We start from the raw sequence: 26,761 nt of genomic DNA on the forward strand, positions 1-26,761 counted from the left end.
AATAGGAGTCCTACAACAGACTGTCTGGACAGTAGTACCATACTTTCTCTAGTGGTAATACCTGAATGGGTAATTGGTGTACTGACCATCATACAACCCACAATGGAACACACCTACAGTCTGGACAAATTGCAATTACATGAAAATCAAAACCCCATTTTTCCCAAATCTGGACATTTACCTAAAATTCTGCCAACTTCTCATGGAATTTTGAAAGAGGACTTGTCAAATTGAAAATAGTAATTTGACTCATTGTTCATTAACGATTCATCGCCCGATTAGTTTAGACTAGAAATCTGACTCATTATTCATTGACGATTCATCGCCCAATTAGTTTAGACAACTAAAGACATCCTTTATCCTACACCCGACGCTTAGTCCGTCTGGTGCGATCAGGATACGGCCGGCGGAGGATGGACCGTTTTGCTCCGGCGCCAACCGCAGGAAGTTCAGCAAGACTTTAGGAAAGATTGGGACACATTGTTAGCAGTATTTAGCAAACAGGAAGGTAATACAGAGTTCATATCCTCTAAATAATATGATACACCATACTTAGAAATGCACACAATTTTATAGTAAACTTCAGTTTAACAAAACAGAAAAGCTGACTATTCAACCCAGAAGAGACAGACCCAAGGTTTGAACAAATTATATATTTAGTAATAATGCTAGAAATTTTTAAGAGTGGATTTTCATAGAATTTCATGTGGACATATTTGGAATAATTAGCACCAGTAATAATTTACCAATCTGATAAATACAGCATTCAAGCCTTTACATCAGATTGGATACTGGAGTAATAATATTAATAAATATTTTTGGTTATAAAATTTAGAAAAATTGCCAAAACATGCATTACTAAAAGGACAGACTCAAAATTTCATTGAATTAACCAGAATGTTACATTACTTAGTTTTCAAATGGCTGTAGGCACAAACTTATATTAAAAATAAAATAAAAGACTACTGCAATATTAAGAATTTGTGTATATTTCCTAAGTAACATCTTAGCATTATTACCTTCATTACGTTAACTACCGAGTAACGCCAAACCTTCAGAATTCAAGATGCATAGAGGGGGGAAGAAAAAGCTGAAGAATCATAAGAGGGTTCTTTACCTTATTTTATGTCTGCCTAACCAAGTGAATTCAGTGAAGGCAATGTCACAAAATATACTGTCAAAGTACTTCAAAAGTAATGTGGGAGAGTAGCAAAGTAAATATCGTTCTCTTGTGATTAATAGAGAAGCAAGTCATGTACATGAGACAAATTAAATTTGTGAGGAAAGACAGAAATCAACATGTTTCAAGGATTCAAAAAATTTACAGGACACTACATGGTACAATATATACATATCAATCTGTATCTAAGGCAGTTTGTGTTGTATCCCATTTTGCACATACAGTATATTGACAAAATTACCAAAAGGGAAATATTCTTTTAAGGTTACAATTCAACAAATTTCTTTATAAAGGTTATTTGGGGATACAGATTCAACCTATGGCTTTTTGTTTACTCTTCAAAATTTTACAAAATGCTACTCCATTTCTGGGTACATTACCATAAACAAGTTTACTGGTCTTGGTAGCAAAAGGTGTCTACATAACACACCTAACATTTGGACTATTTACAGTATTCAAAAACATCATCAAACATAATTTAATTTAATAGAAAATGACATTTGTGTAGCCTTCTTGGGTCTTCAGTATTCTTCAAGGCCTCGTATCAGATATTAATTCCACTTGCACAAAAGCCCCTATACATTTTTATTGTGTGTAATATATACTGTTGCCTTGAAGTTCCACAATAGATAAGGCATTTGAAATGTTTTAAAAATAATATAAAGTTTCTTCCACTATACAGAACACCGACTGTAAATCTTTTTAGCAAGATATTTTTTCCACAATTTTAAAAGCTGTTTAAATTAAGTACTGTATGATTTACAGTGTTAATAATAGGTTTATTGCAATGTTATCAGCACATGTATAACTGTACTCCGCTGATTATTTCTCACATTTTCCAACAAAGTTCACAATATCAACCAGGCTAACTTAACAAACAAAACAAGTAATTTAAAGTAGTTTTTTTGTCCTTTTGCATTCATTGATTGAAAAAAGATGAACACAATACATCCCTTGGCTAATATGTACTCCAGTTTTCAAATGATAAGTACAGTACAGACTTTGGACAAATGCCTTGAAAACTCAAAATCAATATGAGCCCAACACATATATTTGAGCTAAATCTTTACATTGCCCCAAGCGAGTAAAAGCATTCAATTCTCACGTCCTCTGTCAAATGAAGCATTTAATTCTTATTTCCTAACAGGTCCTGTCTTACAGAGCACCCAAAAATATAAATCCAATAAACACAGCCAAGTTTACTAATCTGATGAACAGGACAATTTTGAAGATTCACCTTCTGATTTTCAGAGGAAGATATTTTTCCTCAGCTTATTAGTGCATTTTATCATTATTAAAAGGCAGGTCACACATATTCTGTTGGTTTTGTGAAAAGATTTTTTCTCTTGAATAAAAGTTGAATATGGAATTAAGTGAAGTTGAAGAATAATTTAGGCAGATTTACAAGAAGAGACCAAAGAGAATGAACTAAAATGAAAAGGGAGAAAGCAATGTCAATGAGGCTGAAAGGACACACAAGAAGACCAAAGTGAATGAATTAAAAAAAAAAGGAAGAAAGCAATGTTAAAGGGGGTGAAAGAATGCACAAGAATAGACCAAAGAATGAATGAAAAGAGCAGAGAGCAATGCCAAAGGCGGGTGAAAGGAAGCCGGAAAAAACCTTTAGTTCTGCACACAGCCTGCTGCACTGTAACCATACGCCCTCATGGGCTAGGGTAGAAGAAAATCACATGCTCCTGAATCATCACTTGATACATTAGAGGCCTACCACAGACAGCTAACCCTCTGCAGACCTTTTTACATGATTTTTGTTTACATACTGTACACAGTATAAGGAAATAGATATTTATGCAGCTAGACCTTATCAGCATTAAACATAATGCAGTTATATTAAAAAATATACATTGTTATACATGAACGCTACTGTTCAGTTCTATCTCAGAAAAGCTATGCCAACATTTTAGCTTAAAACAATGGCAATATATGTAACGAGGAATGGAAGAGGAAAAGCATGAAACTACTTTGAAAATTACACTTATGACCCTCAAAGGAACAATGATAAGCCACATATGTACATTTCAGTGAAAAATATTGCAATGTACAGTATCTGTATAAGACACCAAATTAGAAAATATTGTTTGTTAAAAAATAAAACTCACCAACTTTGGTGTTGATGACTGTGATACTGGAGTGATGGTACAATCTACTATGTTAAGCTACTGACATTTACATATAATGACAGAAGGATCATCATCTTTCGAAGCTGAAGACAGTGGAGAAGACAAAGATGATGATTGAAGCAAAAAGTGTTGAATACTGTGCTGTGCTGGGTTTTGTAGATAAAGGACACATTTTGATAAGGGGTTAATTCTTTTGCCTTCTAAATTCATTAAGTATAGGTTGAAGAAGTATACACTTGCAATTGTTACATTATGTTATTCAAAACACTTGATACTTTCTATCTTGTTTCTTGCTTGGGCCCTTATCTTCGTAGATATCTACACTAGGTCTTCGTAGCTCCTTGTTCATCAAACTTTTGTATTTCAATTACTTCTTGGGATGAGTATGAAATCATATACATACAGCTACCTTCACAAATTCTTCCAATATACATTTAGTGTTCAATAGACTTGAGAGTGGCTAGGTGTCTTTTCTGTTTTAGATGAAACCTTAAAAGCCAACCCTTCTCCAAATATTTCCAAAGTTGAGGGATGAAGCACTGGTGAAACACCTCGGTGAATAACAATGCCATGAGCCATGCGTTGAGACTGTTGCTACTAGACAAAGTAAATAGTGTTTGTTATTTCAATAACTGGTTTATCAAAGTTCAATGTTGCCCTCAACAGAAGGAAATAGTCATGACCCTAATTATAATTAAAAACTTTCTACAACTTTCATCTGTATAATGGCTGTGCTGTGTAGCACTCCCTCAACTATGCTTGGCTGCCGTCTAAACCAGTGGTTAACTAAACTTTAAGCACTGTGATTCCCAATTTTCGTCTTGGACTTTTTTGTAAGTAAAGAATAATAAGCATTGTATTGCAACTACTAAATAACTTAATTTTACACTGAATAATAATCATCATGAATGAGGTTAAATGTAATGAGAGTTCTCTTCACTGTCCTTGTCATGTGGTCCTTCTGCTAGAACTCTCAACAGGTCTGGGCCTTCATATATCTCTCTTTCCATGATTTAATAAGCCTTCCTTCAAGTCTTCATCCTGCTGCTTTCAAATTACAGCATTTTTTAATAACTGTTCCTCATCCCTCTTCAAATCACAACCAAATTAATCTTCTGGATCTTGTCTACAGCATCTCACCCATCTGCTATTTCCTCAATTGTATTACAATCATAATATAACTGGGTCATGAATCTCAACATCCGAAAGTCACGTATTTTCGAAGTCTCCAATTTTTAATTCAGTATCAATGTTTCCACCATATAAAGTAATACAGGCTTTAAGAATGTATTGTAAGTACTAGCTCCCTCTACTGATTGGTTATTGTTATCGATCATTATTCTAGTTCACCTTCAAGACAAAACTATTTCTTTGTTACTTGCCTTTCAATCTGTTTCACAGTCCACGGTCTCTACAAACTATTAAATTTTTCTTTTACTTATTCTAAGACCTGCAATTTACCAAAATAAACAGGTAGCTCTCTACCTCCCTGTATTCCCAATTATCCATTTCAGGCATTAGAACTCTTGCTCAAAGTATTATTTGTAATCCTTGGCATTCCTTGTGACAAAAACTTTTCCATTTGATACACAGCACAGATCTTACCCTCACATTTCCTGCAACACCCACATGGCTGTGTTCCTCTTTGTAATTTTTTCATTTTGTTCCTTGTTTTGCTTATATTGATGATAAAAGCTTTTCATTCTGATCTTTCACCATTTCAACACTTTCATGATCACTTCTTCAAATTCTGCTGTTAACACTAGGTCAACTGCTTTTACCAGCTCCAAGGGGCCTTCTTTTCAACACTTACATAGAATAGCTGAATCATTTCTGAAAGGTCAAAAGGTAGTAAAACTTGGCTGTGCCTATCAATCAAATCAATTTCCTGGCAACATTCAATCAATAGCCTACTCCAACATCAAAATATTTCTTCACAATATTACATTTTCATAAGAGATTAACTGTCCATTTTGTGTTATGTTAGAAAAGGTACATCCTCACATTTTGTAAATCTTTAGGGGATTTATTTCAAAACCACAGACTAAGATCTAAGTTTTCCTTATGAAATGAAAAGGAAATTGTTCGCCTGGAAATGTGCATTGGAACTAAAAATACAGTAATACTGAAGATTACCATGCAATAAAGAGGCAATAACATGATGTGGATAGCATGCCATGTATTTCCTACATTGAAATTTTTGACACTAATATAGCAAGCTCTAACAGCAATGGTATAAAATATTTTATCAACAGCATTATTACAAATATAAATTATGCAAAATTGCATTCTAAAGAATTACCTGTACCTGCATACTGCAAAATTTACAGGCCAACATTCATCCATTACGTGTTCCTGAGTGTTGATGGAAAGGAGTTCGTTGGGCCCTTCATTCAGGGTTCATGAAAACTTACAGTATTTGCATAAGTAACACGACTTTATGACTGAATATCTTGTAAAACTTGGTGTTACCTTCAAATCAGTTTTATTTTTTAAAGTATTTAAAAATTATCAAATATCTTTGATATTTGTAGAAATTGTGGTACCTGTATTAGTAGGGCTACCATAAGCTTCAAAGCTTTTGTTCTGCCACTGATTTTTTGCATTGCCTATTACTTAGAGTATTTTTGCAATTAAATTTTTTTAACATAACGTGCCATACTTCGCACTGAGCTGTATGTAGTATTTCCTGCCATCTGTGTATCTGTAACAGAACTCTATCTATCTACCATGACACTTCCCTCAATTTTGGGAGGTAGCCTACATCCAAAAAGAATTAGCAAGTACATTTGACCATGGCTGTATAACTACTCAAAACTTTCATAGTTGAGTTTAACCAAAAAGGGAATCAAGTGAATATCATGGTGAAACACGAGATAGATAAGCAATCTAATATATTCTTTATCACCATATACAGCAAATTGTTTTACAATTTCTGAATTTTGAAAAAATTCATCCAGTTTGGATAATTACTCCTAATAATGAAAACAGCAGATTCACGGGGATATATCATAACCTATCTTTCTTTAACCTAACCTACAGTAGGCTTACTTATCTCATTTGATTGGGGTAATTTTATCTTTCCTGGACCCACTAATGTGATCTTGAGCATTGTATGTCAAATTTAACTTTCAGCAAATTATCTCTTGACTTCCTTCTAAGTTGATCCTACCTAAACAGGGGTAATGACGCAATCACGTAAAAGATAGCCACGATGACGCAGACTAAAGACTAAGAAATATTAATAGATATAGCAACATGCATCAAGTTAAAAGATATAATTTATGAATATCATCATTACCAACAATTAATTTCCAACAGCAGCTGTTAGGAATATGAGTAATTCAAAGTGATGATTAAAAATTATTAAGAAATACTGTAAGTAATCATGGGCATATTGCAAAATTTTTCCTGTCCGGATGCCCATCGTTTCCCAGAGATTTAAGTATCCGAGGTTTGGCCATCTTCTATAAGTGGTACTTCAACAAAACATTCATAAGTGCCTTTCACATCTGTACCTCAGGAACAATTATACACTACAGTACAGTACTTTCTTTGCATAGCATCAAATACCACTACCTGCTGAGATACAACATTGTCACACTATCCAGTTCCCACATCCTGTAATTACTTTCAGAGTTAAATTTAGGATTTTCCTGCTACCATTACTAGTATTAGTGCTGGTAATTTTAGAAGTATATAACATAGAATATTTGGACAAAACCTATTAAAATCTCAAAAAAAATTGTCCTTCAAAGTAATCAAAATTAATAGACTAAAATATTCTAAAGAAATATTTCCAGTTTGCAAGCAGAGATACTAATATTTAAAAAAAAAATATTCTAATTCTTAAATGCTGGGTAAATTACAAACTATCTCCCATCAAACATCTTTGTGCTGAAAACCATAAAAAACAGGGAAAACTAGTTTTCTAATAAAAAGGAAGTCCAAACAGCATAACTGTATACCTGACCCACTAAAGTATCTACAAATAAACAAAATCAAGTAGAAGAAAACAAATGCGAGGTTAAAATACAAAGATGGGATAATAATCAAAGCTACTAGGAAAAAAAAAAAACACATGGAAGGTTCTGAATGCATTGAATATATTGCACATTACATCACTGTCTCTGAAGTGTGTGCAATTGGACCCTTAAACATCTGGAGGCTAAAATAAACAAAATACGTGTGCCACACGACAACAGACAATACGATGCCCAAAGCTTTTAGCCTTGAAGTCCCCCCTACAGAAAACTATCAACTCGGCACCATCTACTAGGATGCTGTTAGAGTTCATTTTTTGCATCACCCTTTACTGAAGACTCAAAACATGCAAAATAACAATTCCTGAGGTAGTTTAAAATAAGAAAGTATTATTCAAGAAAGAGAAGGCTCCAAGAATTTCCATTACACAACACAACAGACTTTTCACTTTTTTATGTTTTATAAATAGGTTGTGTAATGGTGTTAACGCTCATCAGCTATTATTACTAAACCAGACCACTAAAGTGAACATCTAAACTCTCACAGGGTTAACTTAAAAAGACTATTTTATATATTTTCTCTAATGAAATTGGTAATCTTTTCTGCTTTATCAGTATCATTTCCCTTAATGGCTACATGTGCAGGGATCAGACATATTTCAAAATTTACATGACCTCATATTTCTGGAATAACAACTTTAATGAACAAAAGAGTTCTTTACGATAATATTTTCTAAGGGCTTCTAAAGTACTTCTAGTGTCACTTGAAATTGCAAGTTAGAGGTGATATATCTTCAATAATAAATATTGACCATGCAACCCATAATTCTCTTGTGGAAACTAAGACAAAAGCATGTAAAGAAAGTCACCATGTTCCCATTGAAACTGATACTAACCAAATGTAAATTAAAGTGTTAGGTGATTATTACTTTTTATGATGTCCTTTCTTAGCATAGTATAGTACTGTAGTTGGAATTTCATAGTTTTACATACAATTTTTAGTTATGTAAGATAACAGGTCCCCTAAATTCACGATACTGTACTATACTGTAATTTGGTATAAACCATCAGAACTATACAATGGTCAGCCTTTTTTAAAGATGATGTCAGGTTCAACTTCCTAATAATAATCACCAGATACATATAAGGGGTAAAACTCAAGCATCAAAAGGTCTTTTGAGAGTATCATAACTTCAGCTTTTAATTAGAGCTTCTGTCGGCCAAAAAATGACATTTCAAGTTGCGGAGTTAAAAATTATATTTCCAAAAACAATTTAAATACAAAAATCAGAATCTGATACTGAAAATTCCAATATTCAAACCTGAAATACTGGTGCCAGGATATAAATTCTAGAACACTGTCACAATGTAAACTATATTTAAAATAGTCCAGATTCTAACAACTGATCCTATAAAAAGGTGTACAAAGTATTGCTACAAACAAATCTATCCAAGTAAAAATCTCAACAATAAAATCTAATGAATAAATAAATATACCAAGTCTTTAAGTTACTACCAATACACTTAACCAAATCAAATACTAACTGTGTTATAAACCTCTTAAAATTGGAGATCATAGAAAACAAATAAAAGGCTTAGAGTATCAAACGGGAAATATCTTGATTTATTTATATATGTTAAAAAAAAGAGCATGCATGTACGTAAACAGTGGACACAGGAAATGAAAACTAAATTATGGACATGCTGTAAATTATACCTTTAGAGACTTCTACTTGAGCACATTTCAGGCAACACAGTATTCTGTGAAGCCGAAGTTACCTACATAGGTAATAAAAGTAAATACAGTGCAGAAAAAACAAACAATTATCTAATTTTTTTCATCTCCAAAAAACTATATTCAAACTTAAAAGACTGTACAAAGCAATACAGTATGAGATTTCATCACCATTACTATACTGTACGCACTTACCTTCTCACCTGCTTTAAAATGAGATTTAACAAAGTACAACAAACCAGCAAAGGAAAAAATAGAGTAAACAGGTATCACTCATTTCATAAAATTAATCAACAGTGAAACTATGAAAAAAAAAATGTGAGAATGTACCTACAAACATCCCAAGTAATCCTTTCTGGACTATCAGAAATCCTGATCACAAACCTCCATGTAGGCACATGTCCTATCATTAAAAACAGCACTTCCCGCTGACATTTTACAAAAAAGGAGCCGAGTGAAAGCTTTGCTTCCTTTGTACAGTGCAATCAGCAGTAATCCTGCCAAAAGATAGATTACCTATTCAGTACAATCTTTGAAAACTGAACACATTAAATTTCACCATACACACACTTTTCAAGTCACCGTCGGTAAGAAACTGTAAATGGAGAAAAAGCATAAAGAAAAACATCAAAACAATTGACACTAGGGGCTCTTCAAAAGTTCATGCTGTGCAAGTGAAAAATTAATCTTTTAAAAGCAGACTTTCACACAATAAGAAATTCTTCTTTGAAGTTTAAATATACAATATATAAACCACCCTTCTCCTGTAACCTCTTTGGTAGTGACTAAAGATAAGAAAAATATGGGTTTATGGCATTAAAAAGGGATACATTGAATAGTATTTCATTCAGTAAGCATCTGAGATATAGCAGCTTGAACATGTCCATAGATAATTAGTTCACGACACAACAACACTTGCACGCCGAGACCATGTAACAAAGTCATTATGGATGGATTCGGTAAAATGAGATTTATCACTGGTGATCAGCAAACTACTGTTATGAATAATCTGTGAAAAGGTGCTTACTGAACTTTCATTTTGAATTAAAAAGAAGATAGCCATACATCATGTCCTTTCTGCACTGATCTAACCTCATTAAAAAAAAAAAATTAGTAATCAGATACAGTACATTTTATCAATAAACATATTTTCCTTTTCCTAACTTAATATACTGTACAATTAGTTGAAAGGAAAAAGGAACGAGATTTGACTATTTATTATGATATACTCACAGAAATGACACTCAATAAATCTGTTACAGCATCCCTAATTACCAAAGATATTAGTCTAACTCCTCCGAAGCGAGGGGTTGCCGTGATGACAAACCATCCATGCCCACCTCGTCTTCAGAATCATCGTCTCCAAGGCCACCTCCAAGCAACCCTTGAAGTAAATTTCCTGTTGAATGAATAAAATTTTAGTAGGAAACTCACCAAATGAACTTCTTTCTATTGAAACAGAAATATAAGATGATGCACAAGTACTAGCCTCTAAGCTTTTCAGATGCTTCAATGGCCTGGCCTTCTTTCTTCCAATATGACATAAGAATATATGTGTTTGGAGACACTTGGACTGCAAATGAAGGGATGTTTATTATAAGGGGCATTAAATCTATTAAGTTTTTAATTCATTTCATAAACTTTTTCTATCTATTAACAGGATAAAGTTGGAGATAATTTGTATTTTCCCCTAACTAATACAAACCTGTAGCTATTTATTTGGATTATCTTTCGACAAAGCTGGAAGATAGCCATTAGACTTAAAGTGCGAGGTGGCAACCCTGCCTATCCGCTTGAGGGGGGTAGGCTGGGGGGTACCCAGCCACCTCTGTATATATACTCCAACAGCTGTAAGGTACGTCAACTATCGACTGCAGGCAGGACTTCTGGGAGATAGGTGATGGTGGGCCAATTTATATAAATAACTCCAGGTTTGTATTGTTTGGGGCAAAATATAAATTACCACCAAAGTTTTCATTTGTTCCAATACTAACAAACCTGTTATTTATTTGGATGACTCAATCTTAGGTGGGTGGAAGTCCTAGGTCTGGCATGGACATTGACCCGGTTTTACCTAGTACAGTATATGACTGTGGTCTAAGGAAAACTTTAACACCTCACTAAAATAGACCAAGTGAGTATAATAGCAGCCTGAGCAATTCATTCTAATGAGAGTTTGTCGTCTTTAAACACATTCTGAGTTTATATATAGGAAAAACAAGACGTTTCCCATTGCTTACCTCACAGAAAGTAATGGGGCCGTGGACAGTATACAGTGGTACCTCTACATACGAATGTACCAACATACGAAGTAAAATTCGACCAAATTTCTGCCTCGACATCCGAAGTGTTGCTCCAACATACGAAGTAAACATTACGCCATTGAGCGTCGAGTGCTCAGTTTTCTGTTCTTGTGTGTATCGTGTGGTTGTCCTCTGTTTGGTCTGTTATTAACAGTACTTATTTTCTTCCTTTTCTCACATTTCCTTTTTGATTTTACCTATAATCATGGTGCCTAAGAAGCTAAGTTTCAGTACAGGAAGAAGGCAATTCTTTCATTAGAATTGAAGCAAGAAATTATAGAAAAACATGAGAGCAGTGTGCATGTGAGTGATACTGTATGGTTAAACAATATGGCCGGAATAGGCCTATGATGAATGCTCACTTTCACTTAGAGGTAGGACTTGTCTTGGGGGACAGGGCTGGCGGGCAAATATGTGTAAATAGCTAAGTTTTGTATGGTTAGGTAAAATACAAATTATCTTCGAATTTGTCATTTGTTCCGTAACCGAAATACAAACCACGCTATTTACAGAGGGTGACTTACCCCTTAGGTAGGGTGGAAAGTCCCCAGACATACTGGCTTTGGCTTTACCCGGGGACTCAGAATCCGAGTGAGTCGCACTCGAGAAAAGGAGTCCCTGCACCTCACAAGTTCCTTGCTCCGCAAGGAACCGCGTGGCCTACGTAAGCTTGTGTGTGAAGGAAGAAGTGTGACCCGTCCTAGGCAGTTGACCTGGAGTTCCAGAAGGAACTCTGGGTTAGGACGTTTCCAATAGCACCTCGTCAGGGTATGGGGGACGCGACAGTATTGACTCAATACTCGGAACACAAGGAAGCATGGTTTACCTGCAGAGGTTCGAGGTCAGCTATGCAGAGACCAGGATGCTGCTTCCCCGTAGAGGGGATGATGAAGAAAGAAATAAGAGCCAGACATACTTCTTTCGTTCATGCAGACTAAAACCTGATAACAATGCCCTCAACCTTCTGCTACCTGTCCAAAAAGGAGCCTGAGGTTAGACCAGCTGTTGTGTAGCCACCACAGAGCGATAGAAAACGTATCGAGACTCCTGTGGGTCACGCCCTGCAGGAAGCGGGCTGCGAAGGTCATTAGACACTTCCAGACTCCAGCTTGTAGCACCTGCGTCACAGAGTAGTATTACTCGAAGGCGAGGGACGTTGCGATGTATCCAACATCGTGCTGTAGGGCGACGTGACGGGGGAGGGTCTGGAGACAGGTCGAGATGAATGTCCTTGAGTCCGGGCTGAAGAGGTATACTGGTGACTCTCCCCGTGTCCTCCTTGTGCTCCCAAATCGGCTGCAACTGAGGCCAAACTGCAGCTGTTCCCAGCGCTAACCTCTCGATTCCTTTACTGGCAAGAAAGAGAAGGTTTTGGGACATCAGATACAGAATGGAGACTCGAAATCTTGAATGAATTGGACCGAAGGGCCGGGACCCCCAGATTCTGAGTCTAGCCAACAACTCAGGAGCGAACCTGAATGTTGCCTTCCCCTCTTTCTTAGAAAGGGGGGAGTCGTAAGAGACCAAGAAGATTGCTTACACACTGGCCGTGGCCAGAGTGAGCAGGAGACCCAAGGCGGAATACAATCCGAGGCCTGTCGTAAAGGGTCTTGAGAAGATCTCTTAAAGGACTATAAGTCCGAGCCATGCTCCAAGTTGGAGGTCTTCCTCCGACTAAGGCAGGGACGATCGTAGCTTCGCATGAGCAAGGATAGAACCAGCGGGCAGGAAAAAGTTATTCCTTTAAGCCTGAACGTCAGGGGAAGGCTGAGCGACAGGCTTCATTGCCGAGAGCGGAAAGGAGTTTCCTCCCGCCGAATGGCAATAAGACCGTTATTGCTGGAGAAGAGGCCTCAAGGGAAGAGGTATATCTCCCACGGCACCAACCACCTTAGACTCTTCACTTTGCCTGGAAGACCCCTGTGGATGACTATCGCAGATGACGCGACCTCCGTACCGCGACTGTAGCGGGTTGTCTCTTCTTGAGGAGGAGGCATAGTGTCTCCAGGCATGAAGCCGAAGCGACGCCCCGGTTCGGGAGAGATGTCGCAGTGTGGTTGCTTGAGTAGTCTGCGCCGTGGGAGAAGCTCTCCCGGGAGTTCCGTCAGGGGAAGCAGAGGGTCCAGAAACCGTTCTGCGCATAGTCCCAGTGGAGCTCTCCCATTGAAAGGTTGACAGACAACCTGGTCTTGTTGAGACCTATTGTCCACAGACAAAAAGGAGGGAAGACGCAGGCGTCGAAGTTGTCCCACCATCACCGGAATGCATCTTGCCAGAGTCTCGGGGTCTGAGACTGGGGGGAAGAACAGCGGAAGCTTGAGGTTCCAAGCTGTCGCGATCAGGTCCCCCAGACCAGTACTTGCTGGTTACCCAAGGTCAAAGACCCCCAGGTACACTCTCTCTACGAGGCTCTGCTCGGATAGTCGGAGAGAACATTCCCCTGCCTGGAATGAGAGAGCCGATGGTGGTATTGAGAGAATCTCAATCATCCCGGTATCTCTACTGCAAGATGTGAAGGTGTGAAAATGCGTCCCCTGCTGGTTAGAATACGCCAGAATCATGAAGTCGACGCGCACGGGGCGACTCGGCAGGAGCTGTAGAATCTGTAGAGGGGCCAGACTAAGGCCCCTAAGCCTGCCTGAATGATGGAGAGGTATCCTTCAGGTCTTGACCATAGGCCTGGATCGGAACATGCGCCCCCCCCCCCCCCCTTTCCTTTGACAAGTCCGAGAACAGCATCAAGAATGTGGGGAAAGGACGAGAATATCCACTACCATCAAGAGGCTCCATAGGTCAACACCCATTGCGGGTCTAATAGTTCCGCTGGTCCCATAGGGGCCAGGAAGTCCGGTTAAACATTGCCTGAAGCCACCGGAACTTGGACCGCCCCACATGGAACTTATCCTGAGGCGACCGTTCGGACTATAGACGGGTCAATGAGGAAAGGAGAACTAGGAAACGTTCCAAGGTAGGGCTGAAAGCTCTGCTTGACTGAGAACAGGTACTGCGACTCTCCTCAGTCTTGTCACAGTCAACTGAAAGGAAGGCTTGGAGGATGTGGTAACAGAATCTGGCGTCCCCAGGTGGTCACCCATCCAAGTACCGACCAGAACCGACGTTGCTTAACCTCGCTGGACGGACGAGAAGCGGGGTTTCCAACGTGGTAAGGCCGTTGACTCAATATCATGGCCAGATACTCCAGATGTTGAGGCAGAGGAAGAGAAGGCTCCAAGCAAAATACCATGAGCCCACACTCATGGTAAGCATCCGGAAGCTTGTCCCGGCGCTGAAGAAGGTCGAACCCGAGCCTACCGGAGTTGACCAGCCCTCCAAACAGCAGAGGAGGCGGAAGCCTGCACCTGAGCGGCCAAGAGGAAGGCAGGGAGAGTTCTCTGGGGAAACAAACCTGCTATGCCATGGCAGGATAGCCACACTGCATCATAAGCAGGAATACTTGCAGTCTAGGCTGAATTCGACGAGCTCCCTGGAAGATGGATGGAATGGAAACTGAAAGTACCCGTCCTTCCGATCCAGGGTTTAAGGAGTCCTGTTGCCTCGTTACCAGTCTGATCGATTCTGCTGGTCTACGCTGGCCGAAGTTTGTTCGACAAACTTGATCAGGGCTGAGAGGTCGACTACGGACATCCCCTCTCAGATCCTTCCTTACAAGAAAGGATCGACTGAAGAGGCCGGGGGTGAAGCCGTCGATGAGCCTAAGGAAAACCTTCGCCTAAGGTATGGATCATTCTGCCCAACCGGGCAACTCTTGCTGACGCTATGGCATAGAGGTTCAGAGACACTGAATTCGCTGACAGAGACGGCAGGCGCGATATCCTTGGCTGATCACAGAGATTGTGCGGGAATGGGCATCGGGAAGCTGTCATTCGGATGAGTAACCTTAAGCATCCTCCCAGCGAAAAACCTGCAATCCTAGAGTTCGTGAACTCTGCCGCTCCTTTTAAGACTATGCCCCCCCGGGGGAGCCTCCCATGCCATCTGTTCCTGACAGGAGGAAACTGCAATAGGACACCTTGTCCCAGTTGTCGTAGCCGATAACTTAGGCCGACGTGGTTGAAAGAAAAGGGCGCTGGAGCCCTGCAGAGTCTGGAAGAAAGCGCCTTGGAGGAGTGAAAACGGAAGTCGATTTCCTCCGCACAGCCGCTGTCTAAGTCTCTGTCCTTGGGCACAAACAAACTCTTCTCAAGGATGGAAGGGTGTCTGAGGTCGTCGACCTCCACAGATGAGACACCCGAAGGAAGCCCTCAGTCAGCGCATCCAGATGGTACAACATCGAGCTTGTCCGCAAGTTAGATACTTAACGACGAAAGGCCAAGGTGCCTGAGCTCGAGAGGAGGAAAGTACCCATGATCTTCCTGTAGCTTCCTTGAACCAAACCTCGGGCCGTAACCGAGGAGGGAAAGGACCTGGTAAGTTCCCAGAGGAAGGGGTAAGCAGTCACCCCTTGTCCGATGGAGAAATCTCGAACGGAAAGCCCCCCGCCAAAAATCCTTCCAGGGAATGACGGGGAAGGGATAACCCAGGTTCAGGAAAGAGGAGTGTTGCTCAGATCTCCCTGAAGTTTCTCCTATTCTTGCAAGTGCCATGCTCTGCGTTTACGGGGTGAGGCCGTGTTCTGGAAATACGCTCCAGAAGAACTCACCAGGCTGGCCATGCTGCGAAAACCCCATTGGGAATCGTGGTCGCAATCGCCCTGGAGCTCGCGCGACGGTAATTCAAAGATTTGCGCGTGGACAAACGTGGAAGCGCCCATGCGCGGTAACGCAGGAACGCAAACGAAGGTGAGCGAAGGAGCGCAGAAGGAGGGCGAGCGTGGTAGGAAGGGCGAGAGCTGGTGGTCGGCGAGCGATAACCCATAGACGAGCAATGGATACTGCAAGAAATAAGCCGACATTTGTGCGAAGAAACACAGTAGGTTCGAGCGACGGAACATCGTCGGTTCGCGACGACGGCGTGCGACGGAACACCGTCGGTTCGCGCGACGGAACACAGTCGGTTCGCGCGACGTAACACCGTCCGTCCGCGCGATGGAAAACCGTTGGTTCGCGCGTGGGCGAACATTGGAGAGCATGGGCGCGGATGCGCATGAGCGTAGACGTGCAGGCACGTAGGCGTGTGGGCGCGCAGGCGAATGATCGCGCGGGAGCACAGGCGAGCGGTCGCGCGGGCGAAGCGCCCATGCGTGGTAACGCAGGAACGCAAAGGAAGGTGAGCAAAGGAGCGCAGAAGGAGGGCGAGCGTGGTAGGAAGGGCGAGAGCTGGTGGTGGGCGAGCGATAACCCATAGACGAGCAATGGATACTGCAAGAAATAAGCCGACGTTTGTGCGAAGAAACACTGTAGGTTCGAGCGACGGAACACCGTCGGTTCGCGCGACGGCGTGCGACGGAACACCGTCAGTTCGCGCGACGGAACACCGTCGGTTCGCGCGACGGCGTGCGACGGAACACCGTCAGTTCGCGCGACGGAACACCGTCGGTTCGCGCGACGGAACACCGTCCGTCCGCGCGACGGAACACCGTCCGTCCGCGCGATGGAAAACCGTTGGTTCGCGCGTGGGCGAACATTGGAGAGCATGGGCGCGGATGCGCATGAGCGTAGACGTGCAGGCACGTGGGCGTGTGGGCTGATCGCGCGGGCGCACAGGCAAGCGGTCGCGCGGGCGAGCGGTCGAGCGGGCGCGCGGGCGAGCGGTCGAGCGGGCGCGCGGGCGAGCGGTCGCGCAGGCGAGCGGTCGCGAGGGTGGGCAGGTGAATGAGCGCGAGTCTGAGGCGGCGAACGCAAGCGTTAGCGCGATGGCGAGGAAACGCGCTGACGCGTGGGCGAGGAAGACCGCTGGTGATATGGATCAACAGGCGATCGGTGTTGAGCTGGTGAGCGCTAACGCGCAGGTTGGCGATGGCGCGTTTGTGGCATGCCGACGCGATGGCGAGCAGCATGCGCAGGTGAGCGATCGTGCGATGGCGAGCAGCATGCGAAGGTGAGCGATCGCGAACAGCATGCGCAGGTGGGCGATCGCGCGATGGTGATCAGCATGCGCAAGGTCGCGCGATGGTGATCAGCATGCGCAAGGTCGCGCGATGGTGATCAGCATGCGCAAGGTCGCGCGATGGTGATCAGCATGCGCAAGGTCGCGCGATGGTGATCAGCATGCCAGGGTCGCGCGATGGCGATCAGCATGCGCAGGTGGGCAGTCGCGCGATGGCGAGCAGCATCCGCAGTTGAGGGTCACGCGATGGCGAGCAGCATCCGCAGTTGAGGGTCACGCGATGGCGAGCAGCATCCGCAGGTAGGCGATCGCGCAATGGTGATCAGCATGCGCAGGGTCGCGCAATGGTGATCAGCATGCGCAGGGTCGCGCGATGGCGATCAGCATGCGCAGGGTCGCGCGATGGCGATCAGCATGCGCAGGGTCGCGCGATGGCGATCAGCATGCGCAGGGTCGCGCGATGGCGATCAGCATCCGCAGGTGGGCGGTCGCGCGATAGCGAGCAGCATCCGCAGGTGGGCGGTCGCGCGATAGCGAGCAGCATCCGCAGGTGGGCGGTCGCGCGATAGCGAGCAGCATCCGCAGGTGTGCGGTCGCGCGATGGCAATCAGCATCCGCAGGTGGGCGGTCGCGCGATGGCGAGCAGCATCCGCAGGTGGGCGATCGCGCGATGGCGAGCAGCATCCGCAGTTGAGGGTCGCGCGATGGCGAGCAGCATCCGCAGGTAGGCGATCGCGCGATGGTGAGCAGCATGCGCAGGTGAGCTAGTAGCTGGCGAACCATGTTCCTTCAGAAGTGTTGGAGAACGTTGGCGTGCCGGCTGTAACACACGCGGGCGATCCGGAGATCGCCGAGAGACAGGTGATCGCTGGCGAGCTGATGATCGCTGACGATCAGAAGGCAACGCGTGGAAGCCTGCGCATAGAAGAAGAGTCCTTGACCCCGACCTGAAAAGAAGTTCTAGATCGCGAGGGCGAACGTGGGCGCACAGGGCGCGTAACAGGAACCAACAGGAACAGCAGGGATGATCATCATGAGAGCGCTGACGAACAGGAGAGCGCTGATGAGCAGGAGAGCGCCTGTGCGCTAACACTGAGCAGGAGCAGGAGAGAACACAGCAGAAGGGCGCGCAGGGGAACCCTGACACGCAAGGGAAGAACCCCCGTGGGAGGCAACCCTTTGCCCCGAAGGGATCGTTGTCCGCCGGGAGACTGATGTCCGTCGGAAGACCGTTGTCTGTCCGCCGTGAGACTGATGTCCGTCGGAAGACCGTTGTCCGTCGGGGAGACTGATGTCCGTCGGAAGACCGTTGTCCGTCGGGAAGACCGTTGCCCGTCGGAAGACGAAATCAGACTGCTGTCCATCTGCACCAAGGCGGAAGATCAAGAAAAAGGAGTTGTAGGCTGCAAACGAAGATTCAAAAAGGTGCCTCTAGCACCCTTATAGGGAGATGAGAGGCCCTTACGACGAGGCGGACGGTAGGCCCTTACGACGAGGCGGACGGTGGGCCTTACGGCGAGGGAGGCCAACAGCAACAGCAACAGAAGAATCCTCCGAAGAGGAGTCTCTATGAGTGTAATCTCTCGCGAACGAAAGAGAAACATTTCGTAGAAGAGACTGGTCAGCCAGTGACCTAAAAGGAGCAATCCTCCGAAGAGGAGCTCCTGCAGTTGCCCAGCCCCTTGAGCGAAACTGCAGGTGTGATCGCAGAGCACCAAGAGCATAGTCGCACGAAAAAAAGGCAAGAGAAGAATCCCCCAAAAGGGGAAAACTCAAGCCTGGACAGGAAAAACTTCCCTCGGAAGGAAAGTTACCCGCCCAAGGAGGCAAGCCTCCTGAGAGTTCTAAAATGAACTGGAGAGCTGTCCGTCGTCACGGGAGTACTTCCAGTAGAAGGAGACACGCCCCTGACGAAAATACAAGGGGGGAGGCAGCAACAGCCGAATCCCCAGGACTCAACCAGACAGCTCACACCGTTGCCATATTACAGAAACGAACTAGATCGGTAACTGTAAAAAAAATAAAACAAATAACATTAGTACACATTCATTCCCCCGGGAAGGCTCCGAAGAGGAATCCCGAGGGAAAGGAAACAAGAATTACACAACAGGCACGTGCCCTCACAACCACTTACACTCACGGAAGGAGAGCTGTAACCAAAACAGAATTATAACAATTATAATTATGTAACTATGTAATTATGTAATTTAAAAAAAAAAAAAAACTACAATTAGATTCATAAACTAATTGAGACAAACGTACGGCGTAGCAACCCCCCCACGCGGAAAGGAAGCTACAAGGGCGTAGTAACACGTAGTAAAAGGGTGAACGACCTCAAGAGAGAGAGAGAGAGAGACAGACATAAGTCAAACTCGATCGCCACCCATAAAATTACGCTGTGGTGGCCTAACTGCCGAGGACTCCACGTAGATATCGTACACTACACACACAACTCTGAAAAGGAAACTTACTGATTTCTATACTCAAATATATATACAAACATGAAAACATGTTTACATATATATTGAGTAAATGAAAAGTAAGCGATTAAGTAAAGACAAAACAAACAATGGCTGCCAAGAGAGGACCAAGACAGAGACGTCTGTCACAGTCTGAGCCAAAAGTGAAAGTGAGCATTCATCTGTGTGTGAGGGGGGGGAGGGGTAGCTAGCTACCACTCCCCTACCCCCCTGCTAACTAGCGCGGGGGTAATACACCCTCGTTAAATTCTAATGGCTCGCCATTTCAGCTGCGCTAAAAGGTAAACCCCCCTCTGTAAATAGCGTGGTTTGTATTTCGGTTACGGAACAAACAGGTGTTAGTCAGGGCCGTGTTGCTGAAGTGCGTGCAAGATAGTATCTCAAACTCCTCACTGGGATAATAACAACAGATCTGGGTCATTGGTTACAGAACGGAGACTCAATCTGAAAGGGCCCGAATCTATGATCCAGTACTCCCGGATTTTGAGTCTTAGCAATAAACTCAGGGACAAACTGAGTGTAACTTACCCCCTTCCCCTTGAATGGGCAATGTCATACGAGAGGCCATGAAGTTCACTGACTCTCTTTGCCGAGGCTAAAGAGAGTAAGAATGCAGTTTTCAAAGTGAGGTTTTGGTCAGTTGCATGCCATAATGGTTCATAGGGAGGTCCTTTTAAGGATCTCAAGATGCGAACCATGTTCCAAGGAGGAGGCCTAATCTCTGATTAAGGGTAAGTTATCTCATAACTCCGTATGAGTAAAGAAAGCTCCAACGAAGAGGAAATGTCAACTCCTTTCAGCTTAAAGGCGAGGCTTAAGGCCAAGCGATAGCCTTTCACCGCCGCGACTGAAAAAAGCTTTTCCATCCGAAGGTATACAAGGAACTCCGCTATTACTGGTATATTGGCATCGAGCGGAGAGATATTCCTTCCACGACACCAACCATAGATGACTCTCCATTTAGTCTAGTAGACTGAGGCAGAGGACTTACGCAAGTAGCCGGACATTCTTTCCGCAACTTGTCGTGAAAACCCCTTCTGAGTGAAGAGACGCTGAATATTCTCCAGACGTGAAGTCGAAGCGACGGCACGGTTCTGTGAAAGATGTTCTCGTGTAGTTGTTTGAGTAGAGCTATAGTCGGGGAACCCCCCAAAGTCAGGACTTTGTTGGCTATCTGACGATTCAAAGACCATTCAGAGCCTACTATCAGAGTCGCTCTGCTCACATTGTCCGCGAGCACATTCCTCTTGTCCAGAATGAAGCGAGCTGATAGGGACACCAAATGTTCTTCTGACCAGCTGAGGATCTTTCCTGCAAGATGGCATAGAGGCTGTGAAAAGGTACCGCCTTATTTGTTAATGTAAGCCACTACTGTGGTGTTATCGCTCATCAACACCAAAGAGTGACCTGCCAGCAACTGTTAGAACTGATGAGGAGCTAGGTATGCTGCTCTCATCTCTAGAAGATTTATGTGCTAGTACCCTTTTGATTCTGACCAAAGGCCGGAGATCATATGGTGCAGCAAGTGAGGCCCCCCCCCCCCCCCTTGATGTATCTGTGAAGAGCATCAAATCCGGAGGAAAGACGAGAAGATTCTGACCCCCTCGAAGGTTTTCGCCTGCCATCCACCAATTCTAGTCTGTCACCTGATCCTGTGTTACAGGAACTCAAGTGTCCAGTGTATCTGAGTGTTGGTTCCACACAGACTTTAGCTGCCATTGCAGGGATCTTATCCTGAGACGACCGTTTGGAACTAGACTGATGAAAGGTTAGATGGTATAGCAGACTCAACCAACGAGAGGCCAGAAGGACTTCTTTTCTAAGGACTGTGATCTCGTTCGAAAAAGGCGTGAGCGTCGAGACTGCCTAGCTCGCAAACGTGAGTGTCGTGACTGCCAAGCTCGCGAACATGAGTGTTGGCCTCACGAATGTGAATGTCGTTCTAGTGAACGCCCCCTCGTGAGCATGAACACCGGCCTCGTGAACGGGAGTATCGTCGTTGCGAGCAAGAGCGTTGTCCTCGTGATCTAGATCGTCAACATCTAGAACGCGAGCGTCTGGACCTCAGTCTAGACTGGGATACTCGTGATTGTGTAGGGCGCGATCGCGAGACTTCTCCTTGTGAAGAGGAATGCCTCCGAGGAGAGCGGTGAGACTCCTTTCGCGCTGCTGATGGGAGGAGCGCTGGTCCTCAGAAGACCATCACCTGCAACTGATGGGTTCCTGTGGGAAGAAACAGAAGGTTGGAGGTTACAGGACGACAAGGTTCCAGGATGGCGAGTATGGTTGTCGTCAGCAGGAGGCCATTGGAGGGGCGAATACGAGCAATAGCTTCGTCCACGCATGGCAGGTCCAGGAGAGGGAGACAGATGGACTTTGCACAATTCCAGAGCATGAGATGTTGAAGGCTCTGGAGAAGGTTCCTTCCTAGCACCGTGCTGAAAGAGATGCAGAAGTTCTTCCTTAGAAGGGGGTCCCGAAATCCCAAAGGTTGGCTACACCTGCAATACATCTAAAAGGGAGAATGGCTCCCCGGCAGCTGGGGGTGAAGGTTGCTCCTCTAGAGGAAGCAACTAACCCCCAGTAACCCAGGGTTGCCAAGGAGTTACTCAGTCTGCGTTCCTACTCGATCATCCCCCGGAAGAGCACAAGCGAGAAGGAGCTTTTGAAAGAGATTTGGGGGTATGAGATGAAGAAGACCGCACTTTCCTTGCCCCTAAGGAAGAAAGATCGCGCTTGGCCTTTTTCCTCATGCACCATACAAATTTCTCCCATTGGGAGGCAGGCCGCTCCCTACACTCTGTGCAGGACGAATCCTGCTCGCAACAATGCCCTTACACTAAGGACACCGAAAATGCGGGTTGGTATCCAACGATGACACGAAGGTACCGTAAGCAGCATCCTCGCATCCAGGACAGGTCCGCATGAAGGCGTCCCGAAGAAATCATGCACACCTGAAAAGAAAAAGCAATTAAAGATGTCCAATGACAGCCTTGGGAGGAGAGAGAGGAGGCGTCCACTCTCTACTGAGCCAAAAGAAAAAGTAACGTATCTCACAGCTGTGAGAGTATATGTAGAGGTGGCTGGGTAACCCACAGCCACCCCCAGCCTACCCGCTTAGGCAGGTTAGGCAGGGTTGCCACCTCACACTTTAAGTCTAATGGCTACCTTCCAGCTTCGCCAAAAGATCCATCCATATACCAAGGCACTTCCCCCAATTTTGGGGGGTAGCCGACATCAACAAAGAAACAAAACAAAAAGGGGACTACTCTCTACGTTCCTCCAGCCTAACCAGGGACTCAGCCGAGTTCAGCTGGTACTGCTAGGGTGCCACAGCCCAACCTCCCACAATTCCACCACAGATGAAGCTTCATAATGCTGAATCCCCTACTGCTGCTACCTCCGCGGTCATCTAAGGCACCGGAGGAAGCAGCAGGGCCTACCGGAACTGCGTCACAATCGCTCGCCATTCATTCCTATTTCTAGCACGCTCTCTTGCCTCTCTCACATCTATCCTCCTATCACCCAGAGCTTTCTTCACACCATCCATCCACCCAAACCTTGGCCTTCCTCTTGTACTTCTCCCATCAACTCTTGCATTCATCACCTTCTTTAGCAGACAGCCATTTTCCATTCTCTCAACATGGCCAAACCACTTCAACACATTCATATCCACTCTAGCCGCTAACTCATTTCTTACACCCATTCTCACCCTCACCACTTCGTTCCTAACCCTATCTACTCAAGATACACCAGCCATACTCCTTAGACACTTCATCTCAAACACATTCAATTTCTGTCTCTCCATCACTTTCATTCCCCACAACTCGGATCCATACATCACAGTTGGTACAATCACTTTCTCATATAGAACTCTCTTTACATTCATGCCCAACCCTCTATTTTTTACGACTCCCTTAACTGCCCCCAACACTTTGCATCCTTCATTCACTCTCTGACGTACATCAGCTTCCACTCCACCATTTGCTGCAACAACAGACCCCAAGTACTTAAACTGATCCACCTCCTCAAGTAACTCTCCATTCAACATGACATTCAACCTTGCACCACCTTCCCTTCTCGTACATCTCATAACCTTACTCTTACCCACATTAACTCTCAACTTCCTTCTCTCACACACCCTTCCAAATTCTGTCACTAGTCGGTCAAGCTTCTCTTCTGTGTCTGCTACCAGTACAGTATCATCCGCAAACTGATTTACCTCCCATTCATGATCATTTTCGTCTACCAGTTTTAATCCTCGTCCAAGCACTCGAGCATTCACCTCTCTCACCACTCCATCAACATACAAGTTAAACAACCACGGCGACATCACACATCCCTGTCTCAGCCCCACTCTCACTGGAAACCAATCGCTCACTTCATTTCCTATTCTAACACATGCTTTACTACCTTTGTAGAAACTTTTCACTGCTTGCAACAACCTTTCACCAACTCAATATAACCTCATCACATTCCACATTGCTTCCCTATCAACTCTATCATATGCTTTCTCCAGATCCATAAACGCAACATACACCTCCTTACCTTTTGCTAAATATTTCTCGCATATCTGCCTAACTGTAAAAATCTGATTCATACAACCACTACCTCTTCTAAAACCACCCTGTACTTCCAAAATTGCATTCTCTGTTTTATCCTTAATCCTATTAATCATTACTCTACCATACACTTTTCCAACTACACTCAACAAACTAATACCTCTTGAATTACAACACTCATGCACATCTCCCTTACCCTTATATAGTGGTACAATACACGCACAAACCCAATCTACTGGTACCATTGACAACACAAAACACATATTAAACAATCTCACCAACCATTCAAGTACAGTCACACCCCCTTCCTTCAACATCTCAGCTTTCACACCATCCATACCAGATGCTTTTCCTACTCTCGTTTCATCTAGTGCTCTCCTCACTTCCTCTATTGTAATCTCTCTCTCATTCTCATCACCCATCACTGGCACCTCAACACCTGGAACAGCAATTATATCTGCCTCCCTATTATCCTCAACATTCAGCAAACTTTCAAAATATTCCGCCCACCTTTTCCTTGCCTCCTCTCCTTTTAACAACCTTCCATTTCCATCTTTCACTGTCTCTTCAATTCTTACGCCAGCCTTCCTTACTCTCTTCACTTCTTTCCAAAACTTCTTCTTATTCTCTTCATATGACTGACCCAGTCCCTGACCCCACCTCAGGTCAGCTGCCCTCTTTGCCTCACGTACCTTGCGCTTTACTTCCACCTTTTTCTCTCTATATTTTTCATACTTCTCTATACTATTACTCTGCAGCCATTCTTCAAAAGCCCTCTTTTTCTCTTCCACTTTTACCTTCACTCCTTCATTCCACCATTCACTGCATTTCCTCATGCTGCCTCCAACAACCTTACCACATACATCACTTGCAATCCCAACAAAATTTTCTTTTGCTAACTTCCACTCCTCCTCTAAATTACCAGTTTCTCTTACTCTCACCTCGACATATGCTATTTTCAACCTTTCCTGATATTTGCTTTTTACCCCCGGTTTTATTAGCTCTTCAACCCTCACTACCTCCCTTTTACATCCACCTACTCTATTCCCCCACTCTTTTGCTACAACTAATTTTCCTTCCACCAAAAAATGATCAGACATACCGTTAGCCATACCCCTAAACACGTGCACGTCTTTCAATCTTCCAAACATTCTTTTAGTTATCAACACATAATCCATTAATGCCCTTTCTACTACTCTTCCATTTGCCACTCTTACCCATGTATACTTATTTTTATCTTTCTTTTTAAAAAAGCTAGCACTTATTACCATCTCTTGTTCAACACACATATCTAACAGTCTCTCACCACTCTCATTTTCACCTGGTACGCCATACTTCCCAATGACACCTTCTACCTCTCCAGCGCCCACTCTAGCATTTAAGTCACCCATGACAACTACATAATTCCTTCTACCCAGTCCTTCTACACACCTAGTTAATTCATTCCAGAAATCATTCCGCTCTTCTTCACTTTTCTCACTACCTGGCCCATACGCACTGACAAACGCCCAACATTCCCTACCCAACCTAACCCTTACCCACATTAACCTAGATGATATCTCCTTCCATTCCACTACTTTACCTGTCATCCATTCGCTCAGCAATAGAGCCACACCCTCTCTCGCTCTTCCCCTTTCAATCCCAGACACTCTACCAGACATTTCACCAAACATCACTTCACCCTTTCCTTTCATCTTTGTCTCACACAAGGCCAATACATCCATCCTTCTACTTCTAAACATACTTCCAATCTCACATCTTTTACTCTCTATCGTACTACATCCACGCACATTCAAACACCCCAAAACTAGAGTGCGGGGAGCAGCCACTCTCCCCCCAGCTCCAAAATAAATAACGGAAGGTTTGTTAGTATGGAAACAAACACTTTTTGGGCTGGTCCTATTAGTTTACATTTTTACTGTGGTTGAGTTATTTTACTTGATACATTTTTTCCACTTACTGTTGCCTTTTTCAATTTTAATTTTTCTCCTGAAACTTGAGAAAACAAACATTAAGTTTAATAATAAACAATTTAATTCCATTTGGAACCAGCCATTTTTACTACAAAAATATTCTATAGGTACTCACCAAATATTCCCCCAGGCCCATGTTGAGGTCGTGGGGCGGGAAGGTTAAAGAAGAGCTGACCAATTCGATCCAAATATTCTCGATATAATGGATCTCTTTTAAGACTTGGCTGGTACTGCTCACACAATACAGTAAACTGCATCACCTTTCCCCTATATTAAGAAATATATAGATGGCTGATTATTAAATAAAGTTGTTTACAGCATAAATATTAAATCCATATTAAAAAATGTAGTATAAATAAATTTCAATTTTTTGTCTCAGAACTTCAAGGTCACAAGGA

General features: G+C 43.6%; 1 protein-coding gene and 1 pseudogene across 2 annotated transcripts in view; both read right to left on the minus strand.

Annotated features, from left to right (window-relative positions):
- Positions 1 to 1,098: 1,098 nt before the first annotated feature.
- LOC137631246 (Golgi to ER traffic protein 4 homolog) overlaps positions 1,099 to 26,761 on the minus strand; it is a 445,029-nt gene continuing 419,366 nt past the window's right edge. Inside the window, exons 7-9 of one of the 2 annotated variants that reach the window (XR_011041887.1) lie at positions 26,479 to 26,630; positions 10,273 to 10,438; positions 1,099 to 9,634 (exon numbers count right to left, since the gene is read on the minus strand). Coding sequence is in view for 1 of the 2 variants with exons in the window: in XM_068363031.1 (XP_068219132.1) it covers positions 10,323 to 10,438; positions 26,479 to 26,630 (268 nt within the window). In the remaining variant the exon portion in view is untranslated. Of the gene's footprint in view, positions 10,439 to 26,478; positions 26,631 to 26,761 lie in introns of both variants that reach the window. The other variant, XM_068363031.1, reaches the window with a different exon arrangement.
- LOC137631508 (5S ribosomal RNA) lies at positions 14,401 to 14,519 on the minus strand (annotated as a pseudogene).

The sequence above is a fragment of the Palaemon carinicauda genome, chromosome 39 (genome assembly GCF_036898095.1).
Source record: "Palaemon carinicauda isolate YSFRI2023 chromosome 39, ASM3689809v2, whole genome shotgun sequence".
In the NCBI taxonomy this organism is placed as follows: Eukaryota; Metazoa; Arthropoda; class Malacostraca; order Decapoda; family Palaemonidae; genus Palaemon; species Palaemon carinicauda.